Genomic DNA, 11,888 nt, shown 5'->3' on the forward strand with positions numbered 1-11,888 from the left:
TTAATTTTTAAAAAGTACGAAAAATTTTCATCTACCCTTCACGCAGGTTCTCCGGGATATGCTACACTGATTTTATCCCCCCCGCCCCGATATTTATGTATCTGTCCCCAAACAAGACCATTCTCTTACATAATCACGGTCCAATTATCAAGGTCTGGAAATTAACATTGATACAATGCTTTTCTCTTGGACCTTGATCAGATTTTACTGATAGTCACATTAATGTCCCCAAATACAAAAGAAAAGTCCTGGCTAATGACTCAGTCCGGGCTCACACGTTGCATTCAGTTGTCTGGTTTGAAGCTTACAGGGCAGTTATTTTGCAGAATGCTCCTCAGAGTTTGTTGCCTGATGTTTCCTTGTGGTTATATGTAAGCTGTTTTTGAAAGGAATTCCCCCAAATGAGATGCCCCTCTCAGTGCATCCTATCAGGAGGCACATGAGGTGATCTGTCCTATTCCTGGTGATGACTTTGATTCCTTGGTTAAGGTGGCGTCTGTCAGATTTCTCCTCTGTAAAGTTACTACTTTCCCTTTGTAGTTATTTCGTACAGGCATATCTCATTGTGTTTTGCTTTATTGCACTTGGCAGATACGGCATGTTTTACAAATTGAAGGTTTGTGGCAACCCTGTATTGTCAGATGATGGTTAGCGTGTTTTTGTTTTTCTTTTGTTTTGTGTGTGTGTGATTTTTTTCAATAAAGCATTTTAAAATGAAGGTATGCACATTGTTTCTTTAGACATAATACAATTGCACACTTAATAGACTACAGTATAGTGTACACAACTTGTATGTGCACTGGGAAACCAAAAAAATGTGTGTGACTCACTTTATTGTGATACTTGCTTTACTGGGGTGGTCTGGAACCAAACCTGCACTGTCTCTGAGGTCTGCCTGTACTGTGTAGAGATACTCTGAGCATATAAATATCCAGGTTCTCATCAGGGGTTCAGGCAAAGGGAACAGCAAGTGCAAAGGTCCTGAGGCAGGCAGGTATCAGATGTGTTTGGGGAACATAAAGAAGACAGGGTATTTCAGAAAGACTGAGGAATGGGGAGAGTAGAAGGAAATGAGTTTAGAGAGGTAACAATGTGCCCAAAGGACCTTATGCTGAAGGTAAGGAGTTTGTTTTATTTTAAGTATGACAGAAGGCCAGTGGTCCGGGATCTCACACTCTTCTCTCTGCTCACTTTTCCAGCCTCACTGCCCTCTCAGTGCCTGAAAATAGCAAGCTCTCCTACCTCAGGGCCTTTGCTCCTGCGGTTCACTCCACCTGGGATATTCTCCCCTCTCTTTGTGTTTCTGGCTCCTCCTCTTACAGGTTTCAGTTTCAACATCACCTCCTCAAAGAGGCCCTTCCAGATCATTTAAAAATTACATCCAGGGCTTCCCTGGTGGCGCAGTGGTTGAGAGTCCGCCTGCCGATGCAGGGGACACGGGTTCGTGCCCCGGTCCGGGAAGATCCCACATGCCGCGGAGCGGCTGGGCCCGTGAGCCATGGCCGCTGAGCCTGCGCGTCCGGAGCCTGTGCTCCGCAACGGGAGAGGCCACAACAGCAAGAGGCCCGCGTACCGCAAAAAATAATAATAATAAATAATAATAAATTTAAAAAAATAAAAATTACATCCAGCCTGTTCATTCATTCATTCAACAAACGTTTGAGTACCGACTATGTGCTAAGCCCTGTTCTAGGCACTGAGAATACAGCAATGAAAAACAAACAAAAAACTAGATAAGCCCTGCCCTCATGGGGTTCACATTCTAGTCAGGAGGGAGACAATAAATAAAGCAGTAAGTGCTAAGAAGAGAATAAGTGCATCGAAAGAATGGGAACAGGAAATGCTTAGGATGGCACTTTTTATGGAGAAGGTAACATCTGAGTAAACACTTTACAGGAAATGAAGGGTCTCTGACAGAAGAGGTTCCACGCAGAGGGAATAGCCAGTGCAAAGGCCCTGAGGTAGGACTGTGCCTGGTGTGGGTGAGGATGAGCCAGGAGGCCAGTGTGGTGGGAGAGGAATGAGTGAGGGGGATAGGAGATGAGCTCAAAGGTGTGTTTGGGATGGGAAGCTAATATAGGGCCACTTGGACTTTCAACTTGAGGGATATGGGAGCCACATGTTCTGAAGAGAGGCAGAGTGTGATCTGACTTATTAGGTGTCACAGGGTCATTTCCAACTGCATGTGGGTAGCAGACTATAGAGGATGGGTACAGGGAGAGCAGTAAAGAGGCCGCTGCGCTAGTCCAGACCGATCGCCGGTGACTTGTGCCGGTCACCTCCACAGTAGGCTGTGTGGGCTTGATAAAGGCAGCGACCACAGGTGGTTTGCTCATCCCTGAATACGCACTACAGGGGACAGAGGCCCTCTATTAATATTTGTTATGTGATTTTATAGCTCCCATGCCTTGAGCTTTAACTGTATTAATCCCTGTGCTGGACACTTAAACCATCTTACAAATTCCTCAGGATAACTCTGTCGGCTGTTTTCAAATCCTTACTTTATAGCTCAGGAGTGAGGCTCAGAGGGCCTGCGTCAGTCATATAGTAAGTAGCAGGAAGAGGATTTGATCCAGCTGTCTCACCTAGAAGGTTTGGAGGGTGCAGAGCCAGCCCGCGTAGCGTTCGCCATTGCCTGTGCGCCTGCCCAGGTGAGGCGTGCTCAGCGCGCATGCGCCCAGGCGCATTTAAAGCGCCCACCGCGGGTCCTCAGCTCCAGCGGGAAGAGGCGGGAGTTCGGCTTGGCTCTTGACTCCAGCCTGAAGGATGCTGGTGAGATACAGGAGCCAGGTTCCCACCTCCTGGCTTGGGCCTTTCTCCAGGCCCTGACCCCACCCCCTCTCCCTTGCAGAGTCCAACTGCCCACCTCGATCCCGAGCCTCGGATCACCCCAGTCCCCGACGGCGTCCCCGCGGGCAGGAGGGCCTCCCCAGGATGCCCGGAGAGGCCCCCCGGGCCGTGCGCGCCGCCGGGGCTGGAGGAGGCTCTGAGCGCGCTGGGGCTGGAGGGAGAACGTGAGTACGCCGGGGATATCTTCGCCGAAGTCATGGTGAGTGGGACCGGGGCGGGACACTCGTGGACCAGCGGGCTTTGGGCAACTCTGGCGCCGCCCACATCCCTGGAGGGCAGCAGAGGCTGTCGGGTTAGAGGAAGCCGAAGCTGACTCGCTCGCCCAACGCCCACTCAGCAAGCATTCCCTAACTCCCACCTCGACAGCCTCTCACCTCGCTTCCCACCGACTTTGCAGCTTTTACACCACTGCCACCCACAACTTGGCTTTTCTCTCGCACTGTTACCTGTGTGGTTTCCACTGCCGGGAATGCCCTTTCCCATCTTCCCCAGGCTGTCTGCAGCCCCTCCTTTGGTATTGCATAACCTCTCGTACTTGTCCCTCACATTTACTCACTTACCAACTATTTAGCGAGTTATAACAAATGTTTCTGAGCATGTTCTAGGCACTGGGGATGCTGCGATGGACAACATGAGATAGTCTGTCCTCACTGTGCGGAGACAAACAAATGCGGGTGATAATTTCAGAAGGGCCACAAAAACCAAACACAGGCCACGGTGGTCCACAGTTAACTGTCTGAGACAGGCACTGCCAGAAGAAATACTGAAGGGATGTGTTTATTTAACAAACATCTTGTGAGCATCTCTCCTGGATCAGGGTCTCTGTTAGGAACCAAGACACAGCTGTGATCTGAACAGAAATCCCTGCCCTCGTGGTGCCAGCAGTCTAGTGGGGCAAAAAGACAAAACATTCAAGGAAACACAGGGTATCTCCAGACTGAAATACTATGAAGAAAATAAAGCAATGAGGTAGAGATGATGGGGTGCAAGGAAAAGTATAGAAAAAGTCAGGGAAATTTTAGCTGAGACTGGAATGACCGAGAAGTCAGCAATGCAAGGAGTGGGGAATGACCATTTCAGCTGGAGGGAATGGCCGGTACATAAGTGCAAAGGTCCTGAGGTACGAATGAGCTTGGCATAGTCTAGGGCCAAAAGAATGCTGGAGTAGGAGTGTGGGTTGTGAGGGGAGAGAGGGAAGAGGTGATGTTGGAGCAGGGCCTGAGAGAGTCTGAGAGCAATTGGGATTTTCTCCTAAGGGTACTGAAAGCCAAGGAAGGGTTTTAAGCAGGGGAGTTCCTTGGTCAGATTTATACTTTAGAAAGACCCTCTGGGTGCTCTGAGGAGGATGGGTTGAGGTTTGGTGACTAAGATTGGAGTCTGGGAACCCGGGAGGAGATGCTCAGGAAGTCCTGTGGCCATGGGGGCTAGACTGGAGAGATGGAAAGTGAGGCGTCCAGGGTTCTAGATGGGGACACGGAAGAGCATATTCGGAGGGGACGTCGGAGGCCAGTTTGTGTGTGGCACTCGGGACATCCAACTGGTGCGAGGAGATTGCTGCACCCAGGGCTGGAGCCCGGGAGAGAAGCCGAGGCACAGGTGAGGAGAGTGAGGCCGTTCCTGCCCGACCCCAGGTGTGCCGCGCGCTGCCCCGGAGGGCGCTGCCCCGCACCGTGACCCCGGAGATGCGCGCGCTAGTGGTGGACTGGCTAGTGCAGGTTCACGTACGTAATGGGGAGGGAGAAAGGGCTGGGCCTGCGTAGCATCCTAGAACCGTGGTGATTACCTGCGCCTCTCCCCAGGAGTACCTGGGCCTGGCGGGGGACACGCTCTACCTGGCCGTGCACCTGCTCGATTCCTACCTAGGCGCGGGCCGAGTGCGCCTACACCGCCTGCAGCTGCTGGGCGTGGCCTGCCTGTTCGTGGCTTGCAAAATGGAAGAGTGCGTGCTTCCAGAGGTACTCCCGGGGCGGGGCTTGGGAGGGTGGAGCCCTTCCTCGCCGCATCACAGATTAAATGCCTACTGTGTGCCAAGCGAGCACTTTACCTACTCTTGGAATCCCAGCATGTCTGCCTGTGGTAGAGGCTACCAGTGTGTCCCTTTAACAGAGGAAGAGACTGAGGCCCAGAGAGAGGAAGACATTTGCCCAAAGGCAAGCATTTGGGACTTGAACTCAGTCTTGAATAGTTAGAGTAGTTATAGTCCTTCTTTTTTTTTTTTTGCGGTACGCGGGCCTCTCACTGTTGTGGTCTCTCCCGTTGCGGAGCACAGGCTCCGGACGCGCAGGCTCAACAGCCATGGCTCACGGGCCCAGCCGCTCCGCGGCATGTGGGATCCTCCCGGACCGGGGCACGAAGCCGTGTCCCCCGCATCGGCAGGCGGACTGTCAACCACTGCGCCATCAGGGAAGCCCCTATAGTCCTTCTTGAGTAGTTATAGTTAACATGCATAAACTCAGTGCCGTATCAGAACTGCCTGGTGAAGTAGGGAGTAACATCTCCGTTTTATGGATGAAGAAACTGAATCTCAGAGAGCTTCAGTGGATGTCCATGTCACACAGAGAGTAAATGGTAAGGTTTGAGCTCGGGAACCAAGTCTATCTGACTCTGAAGCCTCTGCTTCCCACGATTTCCAGACAACAAATCAATGGCCCCATTTTACAGACCAGGAAACTGAGGTCCAGCACAGGGACTGAACCGATCCCAGGAGCTCAAGGGCAGGGAGTAACGAGCCGGGGTTCAAGATTCCTCCACCTCTTTCCCCCCAATTCCCAGCCCGCCTCCCTCTGCCTCCTGGGCGATGGCTCCTTCTCGCGGAACGAGCTTCTGTGCGCGGAGCGCCGCATCCTGAGCCGCTTGGATTTCCGGCTGCACCACCCGGGCCCGCTACTTTGCCTCGGGCTACTTGCTGCGCTGGCCCGGAGCGGCCCCCAGGTGCGCGGGGCAGGGGCGTGACCTGCGCGGCTAGGGGCGTGGCCTGCACGGGAAGGGGCGTGACTTGATTGCTCCCTGCCACAATGGCAGGTGTTGCTACTTGCCACTTACTTCTTGGAGCTGTCTCTGCTGGAGGCCGAGGCAGCAGGATGGGAGCCGGGTCGCCGTGCCGCTGCAGCACTGAGCCTGGCACACCGGGTGCTCCACGGGGCGGGTTCCGGGCCCGAGCCGGCGCTTTACAGGTATGGCCGCGGCGGGGGTTCTCTGTGGCTTCAGGGCCTACCTTCTTGGTCGCCGTCTTTCCCGTCTCAGAGAATGTGAGACAATTAGGTGTGTGTGCGGGGGGCTGGGGGCTGGGGTGGGGCTAGACTTGTTTGCTGGGTGCGAGAGAGAATGGGGTGTCTGCCTCGTCTGGGGGGTCCCATTTGCTTTTCTCTGGGGGTGTCTGAGAGACTGGGGTGTTTGTTCAGATGTGGGGGCCCTTAACCTTGCCCCAGGGTGAAAAATAGGATCTCCTCAGGCCCAGAAGATGCTCTAACTGCGTTCCAGGGTTGAGAACGAGAGGTCTGCCAGCCTCGAGTCCCTTAGCTCCCTTCCTGGCCACGAATTGGTGTCCCTTTAGCTGCTGGAGTCCCTCATCTCCTTGTTAACCACGCCACCGCGGGGCAGGGTGAATCATCTTTTCCTCCAGCCCGTGCCCTAGGGTAGAGCTGGATGTCTGTCCGCCCATCCTCAGCCCCAGTCCTTCCCTCTCCGCGGGTCCTGGCTCTCCCATAGCCGCGCTCTGAGAGAAAAATAGGGGGTCCGCCCCTCGTCAGCGCCCTCCAGTCACTCTAGATGATGGACCGCGTGTCCGACCTCGAGAGAACTCCTGAGAAGTCCTCGGGGACCCAAGTCAGCTTGTCTTCTCAGCCTCGAGCCCCAAGCTCCGAGGACAGGTCGTCTCCTATTCCCCGCTACCCCTGCCTCATCTCTGTTTCTCCGTCTCTCCGCCGCAGCCGGGCGGAGCTGGGCCCGGTCGAGCCGTGCATGGTCCGCGCCGCGCTCCGAGGCCCTGCGCCCGGCCTCGCCGCCATCTTCCTCAAGTACGCACGGCCCCAACGCCAGGGCACCAGCCTCGTCGCCGCCCGCCTGCTCCGCCACCCCCCGGCCGGGCCTCCCTGAGCCCCGAGACCCCAGCAAAAAAAGACTCTCTTTGTGCGTCTGTCTCTCACTTCAATAAAAGAGTTTTTTATTCCGAGCGCTCTCTATCCTCAGTGGTCGAATTCTGGCCCCTCTGTCGCTTTTGATTGGTCACTTCCCGGGCTTCTCACCCATCTGATTGGATGTTCTCACCAAGTCCCTTAATGGCTGCTGGGAGACGCGATGAGAATTCTGGACTCCGCCGCCAGGGAGCAGTGGCGGGCTTCCGCAAGCACCGCTGAGCGGGACAAAACGGGGATCCCTAACGCAAACGCTTGCGGGAGTTAGGGGTGCTGAGAGGAAAATCGCAATGCAAGCGAAGGAAACTCGGTCTTCGGGTTGGGGAGAAGCTAGGAGCAATGGCGACTGTGAGAAACTGAGAATGCCTGTCCTAGTCATGAGGAATGCTAGCTACCTTGATGTTGCCAGATTTTCAGATTTTGTTCACGAAGGAAGCTGAAAATCTGTGATTCCATAAATATCTCTGCTCTTCTAATGCTGGCAACTAATTCAATATTTTTAACGGTTGCACAAATCTAACACATTACATATACTGGCCTGTGAGGGTCATCAGTTTGTGATAGTATGGGCCTTTGATGGCAAGAGTTTGTTAAATGGGATGTGATTTACTTAACCTCTGAAGTGCCACAGTGTCGTTAGGTATAATATACCGACCTCTTGGTGGTGTGATGAGGACGTGAGTTAACATAAACCTAAAGCTTTAGGACCGTGTCTGACACTTAGTAGGTGTTGCGAATGTGCTAGCATTGCATCCTAGCAGGGTTGTGAGGTACAGTTGTCCCCTGTTTCTACCGAGCCCCTAGCACCTAGCCATTTGGTAGGTGTTCAGAAAATAATTGTTATGAATCAGTGGGTTTCCAAGTTTTTAATTAAAACAAAAACATGCCCGAGGTGCAGAAAGGTGACCAATGCTGTTCTGGAATCCAATCTCGGGAATATTAGACTCTTAACCAAGCCTGGGTTTGGAGGTGCAGAGAGGAGGAAGTTTTCACCACTGAGGTGTTCAAGTTTGGAGGATTGGGGATCAGGGAGAGACTCAGCAAAGTACAATAAAATATAGAAGCAGATACTGCAGTTGGGATGAAAGGTGTCATGTTCAGGTTTGGGCCTGTTGGGTGGGAACTGCCATGGGACCTCCGGGGGAAGGATGTGCAGTGGGAGGGGGAGGGGACAGTGGAAATGCAGGCTTGGTGCTTGGGAATGAGACTCCAGCTAGGGTCTTGGGTGTGTGTGTGGGGGGGGGGGGTAATGGTGCTAATACATAGTTACTCATTTATTCAACAACTATATGTGGATGCCGACTCAGCGTCAGGCACTTACGACCACATATCTCAGTCTCATGGACGATAAGAAACACTGGCTGTTATTTGCCCATTACTGTACCAGGCCCTGTGCTTTACCTGCATAATATAATTCAGTTCCTACAGCTACTCTGAAGTAAGCTCACTTGTTACCTCCCTGTTACACAGAAGGAAGGTGGAGGAAGACCAAGGAGCTTGGCCAAGGTCCCACCACTGAGTAAGCAGCTAAGGAGTGTTGAAGGACAATCATTCACCCTCAGTTTTTCTCTCGAAAGCCTCTCATGTATTTCCTTCTCTACACTCTTTTATTATTGTGTTCCTCACTCTGGGCTGTCACTTGACTGCTTTCCCACTGGTTTTCCTACCCAGACAGTGAGCTCGATAAGGGCAAGAAGCAGATCTCTCTTGTTCATCGAGTTCTCCCCTCTTCCAGGAAGCCTTCACTCACCACCTCAGCCTATGCTGGGTACCTCCTCTGGGCCGTCAGAGCCTGTTGTGCTTCCCGCATCCCAGCCCCGACCCCCGTGCCTGTACTTCCCAGGCTAGCCCACTCTGGGCTGCCACTGTCTGGTCATTGGTCTGTCTCCCCCACTTCCCTAGGGACCCAGTGAGGGTAGAATCCGAGGCTCTCTCAGTCCCTGCTATGTCCCAGCATCACCCAGCCCCAGAGTTGGGCACAGAAAGATATCAGTGAATATTTGTTTGTTGCATAGATAAATGAACGGGTTCCAAAGTTGCTATCATAGTCCCATGTTACTGATGAGGATACAGAGTTCCAGGTAATTCAGGTGATTTATCTAAGTCATACAACTAGTGAGAAAATAAGCAGGTATTTGAATCTGGGCAGCTTGCATCCATAGCCTGTGTTCTTATCCAATATGCCAAATGCCTAGCGGTCTGAAAACCATCCTTCCACGAGGCTGTTATCTTCCTGCTCTTTCTCCCAGACTTGTTCTTTCCTTCTAGAAAGGTTTAGGAGCTTTGGGCATGGGAGAGGAGAGCAAGCAGGAGGATTGGGAGGGTAAGGGGAGTGCGAAGAAGGGATTTGAAGGAGACAGTGGGGAAGTCTTGAGGGGTTTCTCTAGACCCATAGGGGGCAGCCGGAGTCGGCTACCGGAGGTGCGGGGGCGGAGAAAGAATGGGGACCAGCCCCGCGGGGGGGCGATGCGGTAGCTGCAGCGGCGGCCGCAGGAGTTTCCCACAATGCAGCGCGGCGCGCTGTCCCCGGTGCTGATGCTCAGCGCTGCCCCGGAGCCTCCGCCGTGCCCGCCTCCCGCCCTTTCCCCGCCGGGCCCCAGCCCCCGCCATGGGTCGGCTCGGTCCAGTCCTGCCCCAGAGCCGTCGGGGGGCCTGGGTACGGCTCTCGACAGCAGCCTGCGGGCCGCCGTGGCGTTTAAGGCGGAGGGTCAGCGCTGCTACCGAGAGAAGAAGTTCCGGGAAGCCATCGGCAAGTATCATCGGGCACTGCTGCAACTGAAGGCGGCGCAGGGGGCCCGCCCTGGAGGCCTGCCCGCTCCCGCCCCCGCCCCCGGGCCCGCCACCAGCCAAGGGCCAGCCCGCCTCAGCGAGGAGCAGCGGCGCCTGGTGGAGAACACGGAGGTGGAATGTTATGACTCTCTCACTGGTACGGGGCCGTCGGGGAGCGCAGAGGGTGCATATGTGAGAGGGGTGGGACGTGAGAGGCACTAGTCAAGCCTTGGGGGGGGGCGGCTGGAGGCTTCAAGGGGCTAGGGCTGGGGTCTGTGGTGGGAGACCTCAGAACTTGATCAGGAACAGGGGTTGGGAGTCTAGGGGACCACAGGGAATGGAAGGAGCTGGGATGCAGGAAATGGGCTTTGGGCTGCGACCTGCGAACCTCAGGTGAGAAAAACCTACCTTGGATGAGCTATTCAAGGACCCGTCCCTCACCTCTGAGATCACCCTTAGTACTCTCCCCTACAGACACCTCCCAGCTAAGCACCTGTGAGCCTCTGTCTGTGTTTTTCGCGCCTTCTAGCGGCGGTGCAGATTGATTCTGTCTTGATTGGTCAGAAGCTTGGCGGCCCCCGGTGGCCTAAGCAATTCCTTAGGCCGGGTTCAGCCGTGGGAAAGGGAAGGGGTCCTCCGCAGCCTGAAGGCCAGGCTCCTCGCGGTCAGGTGAGGCCTGGGGTGTCGACAGGCTCTGCGAGTGTCGGTCGTGGTGCCCCTGCAGCCTGCCTGCTGCAGTCGGAGCTGGTGAACTACGAGCGGGTGCGCGAGTACTGTCTCAAGGTGCTGGAGAAGCAGCAGGGCAACTTCAAGGCGACCTACCGCGCCGGCATTGCCTTCTACCACCTGGGCGACTATGCACGTGCTTTGCGCTACCTGCAGGAGGCCCGCAGCCGCGAACCCACAGGTGAGGGGGCGGGGAGGGAGCAGGGAAAGGGGCTAGAGAGGAGGAAACAAGGGCAGGAGGATCAGGGCAGAGCTGCTTCAATGAATGCTGTACCCCTCACCCCACGTCCGGCCTCCACCCATCTACTCCTTGCACACCCACTCCTCCACTCACCTGCCATTCGTTCGTGCCCACTCACCCCTCGTTCCTCTGGCGTTCACCCAACCACCTCTCATCTGTTTCGTCCTGAGCCCGTCCTGCTGCTTCCCATTTACCTACTCAGCCACTTCCCTGGCCACTCACAACCCCCTCCCCCATCGCCATTTTCCCCTCCCCCTGAATTAATTCATCTGCTCACTAACCTGTTCACACACTCACCTATTCTTTCACCTGTTTCCCGGCAGTGCCAGGAGGTTGGCAGGGGGCGGGGTTGGCAGAGCTGGAGGCTTGTTCCTTGCCCTGTGGGAGGTCATAGGGTGTGTGTGCGGTGGGGTGGCGGCAGACACAATACTCAGTTCTGTCTTAGGAGCCACTGCAGAGGGAGCACAGCAGGTGCATGACACAGGGTGTGGGAGCAGGGGCAAGATGAGTTTTCCTGCTGAGCAGTTTGGAGGGAACAGGCTTCTTACAGTTATCACTGGAGGGTAAGAAGTGTGACAGGAGTCTCTGAGAAGAGGCATTCCTGGCAGAGGGCACAGCAGATGCAGAAGTGTGGACGTGTGACACGCCCTGCTCTGCTTGCTCGGTTGGGGCTTTGGGAGAAGGGCTCTGGCTCTACCAGCCGTGGCGGGGTGGGCCGCCGAAGGCCGGGGACCATGAAGTGTGAGCCGAGGTGGTGCAGATGTCACCTGCTGCCCCGGGACATGCAGATAATGCCCTGCCCACCTCCCCTGCAGACACCAACGTCCTGCGCTACATCCAGCTGACTCAGCTGAAGATGAACCGTTGCAGCCTCCAGCGGGAAGACAGTGGGGCTGGGGCCGCGTCCCGGGGTGTCACTGGCTGAGGCCAACTTGAGGGGACCGTCCCTACCCCCACTGCCCCCCACCTCACCATGTAACTTCCCCTGACTCATGTGTTTGCTGGTAAAGCACTTGTCGCTGGTGACCATAACCTCTCCGTGTGGTGTTCTTGCGGGGGCCCGGGTGGGGACATGGGCCTGGACCTCGGAGATCCAGCGAGGCCTGGGAGCATGGTGGGGGGCGGGTGTCCCACTGGGCACGATCTAGGATCAGGGCCCGGCACAGGGA

The 11,888-nt window shown here is 55.1% G+C and overlaps 2 protein-coding genes across 2 annotated transcripts; both read left to right on the forward strand.

The window, feature by feature from the left end:
* Window positions 1–1,090: 1,090 nt before the first annotated feature.
* On the forward strand, window positions 1,091–6,945 carry CCNP (cyclin P; the record flags this gene model as incomplete). Its single annotated transcript, XM_082676796.1, has 7 exons — window positions 1,091–1,117; window positions 2,852–3,049; window positions 4,482–4,571; window positions 4,650–4,805; window positions 5,623–5,781; window positions 5,872–6,023; window positions 6,780–6,945. The coding sequence occupies 7 exons, from the start codon at window positions 1,091–1,093 to the stop codon at window positions 6,943–6,945; spliced, it is 948 nt and encodes a 315-aa protein (XP_082532922.1).
* A 2,543-nt stretch (window positions 6,946–9,488) lies between these two features.
* On the forward strand, window positions 9,489–11,644 carry TTC9B (tetratricopeptide repeat domain 9B; the record flags this gene model as incomplete). The annotated part of the gene is made up of 3 exons (XM_082677048.1): window positions 9,489–9,909; window positions 10,477–10,659; window positions 11,535–11,644. The coding sequence occupies 3 exons, from the start codon at window positions 9,489–9,491 to the stop codon at window positions 11,642–11,644; spliced, it is 714 nt and encodes a 237-aa protein (XP_082533174.1).
* Window positions 11,645–11,888: the final 244 nt, after the last annotated feature.

Source organism: Grampus griseus, assembly GCF_964374135.1.
Source record: "Grampus griseus genome assembly, chromosome: 19".
Taxonomy (NCBI): domain Eukaryota; kingdom Metazoa; phylum Chordata; class Mammalia; order Artiodactyla; family Delphinidae; genus Grampus; species Grampus griseus.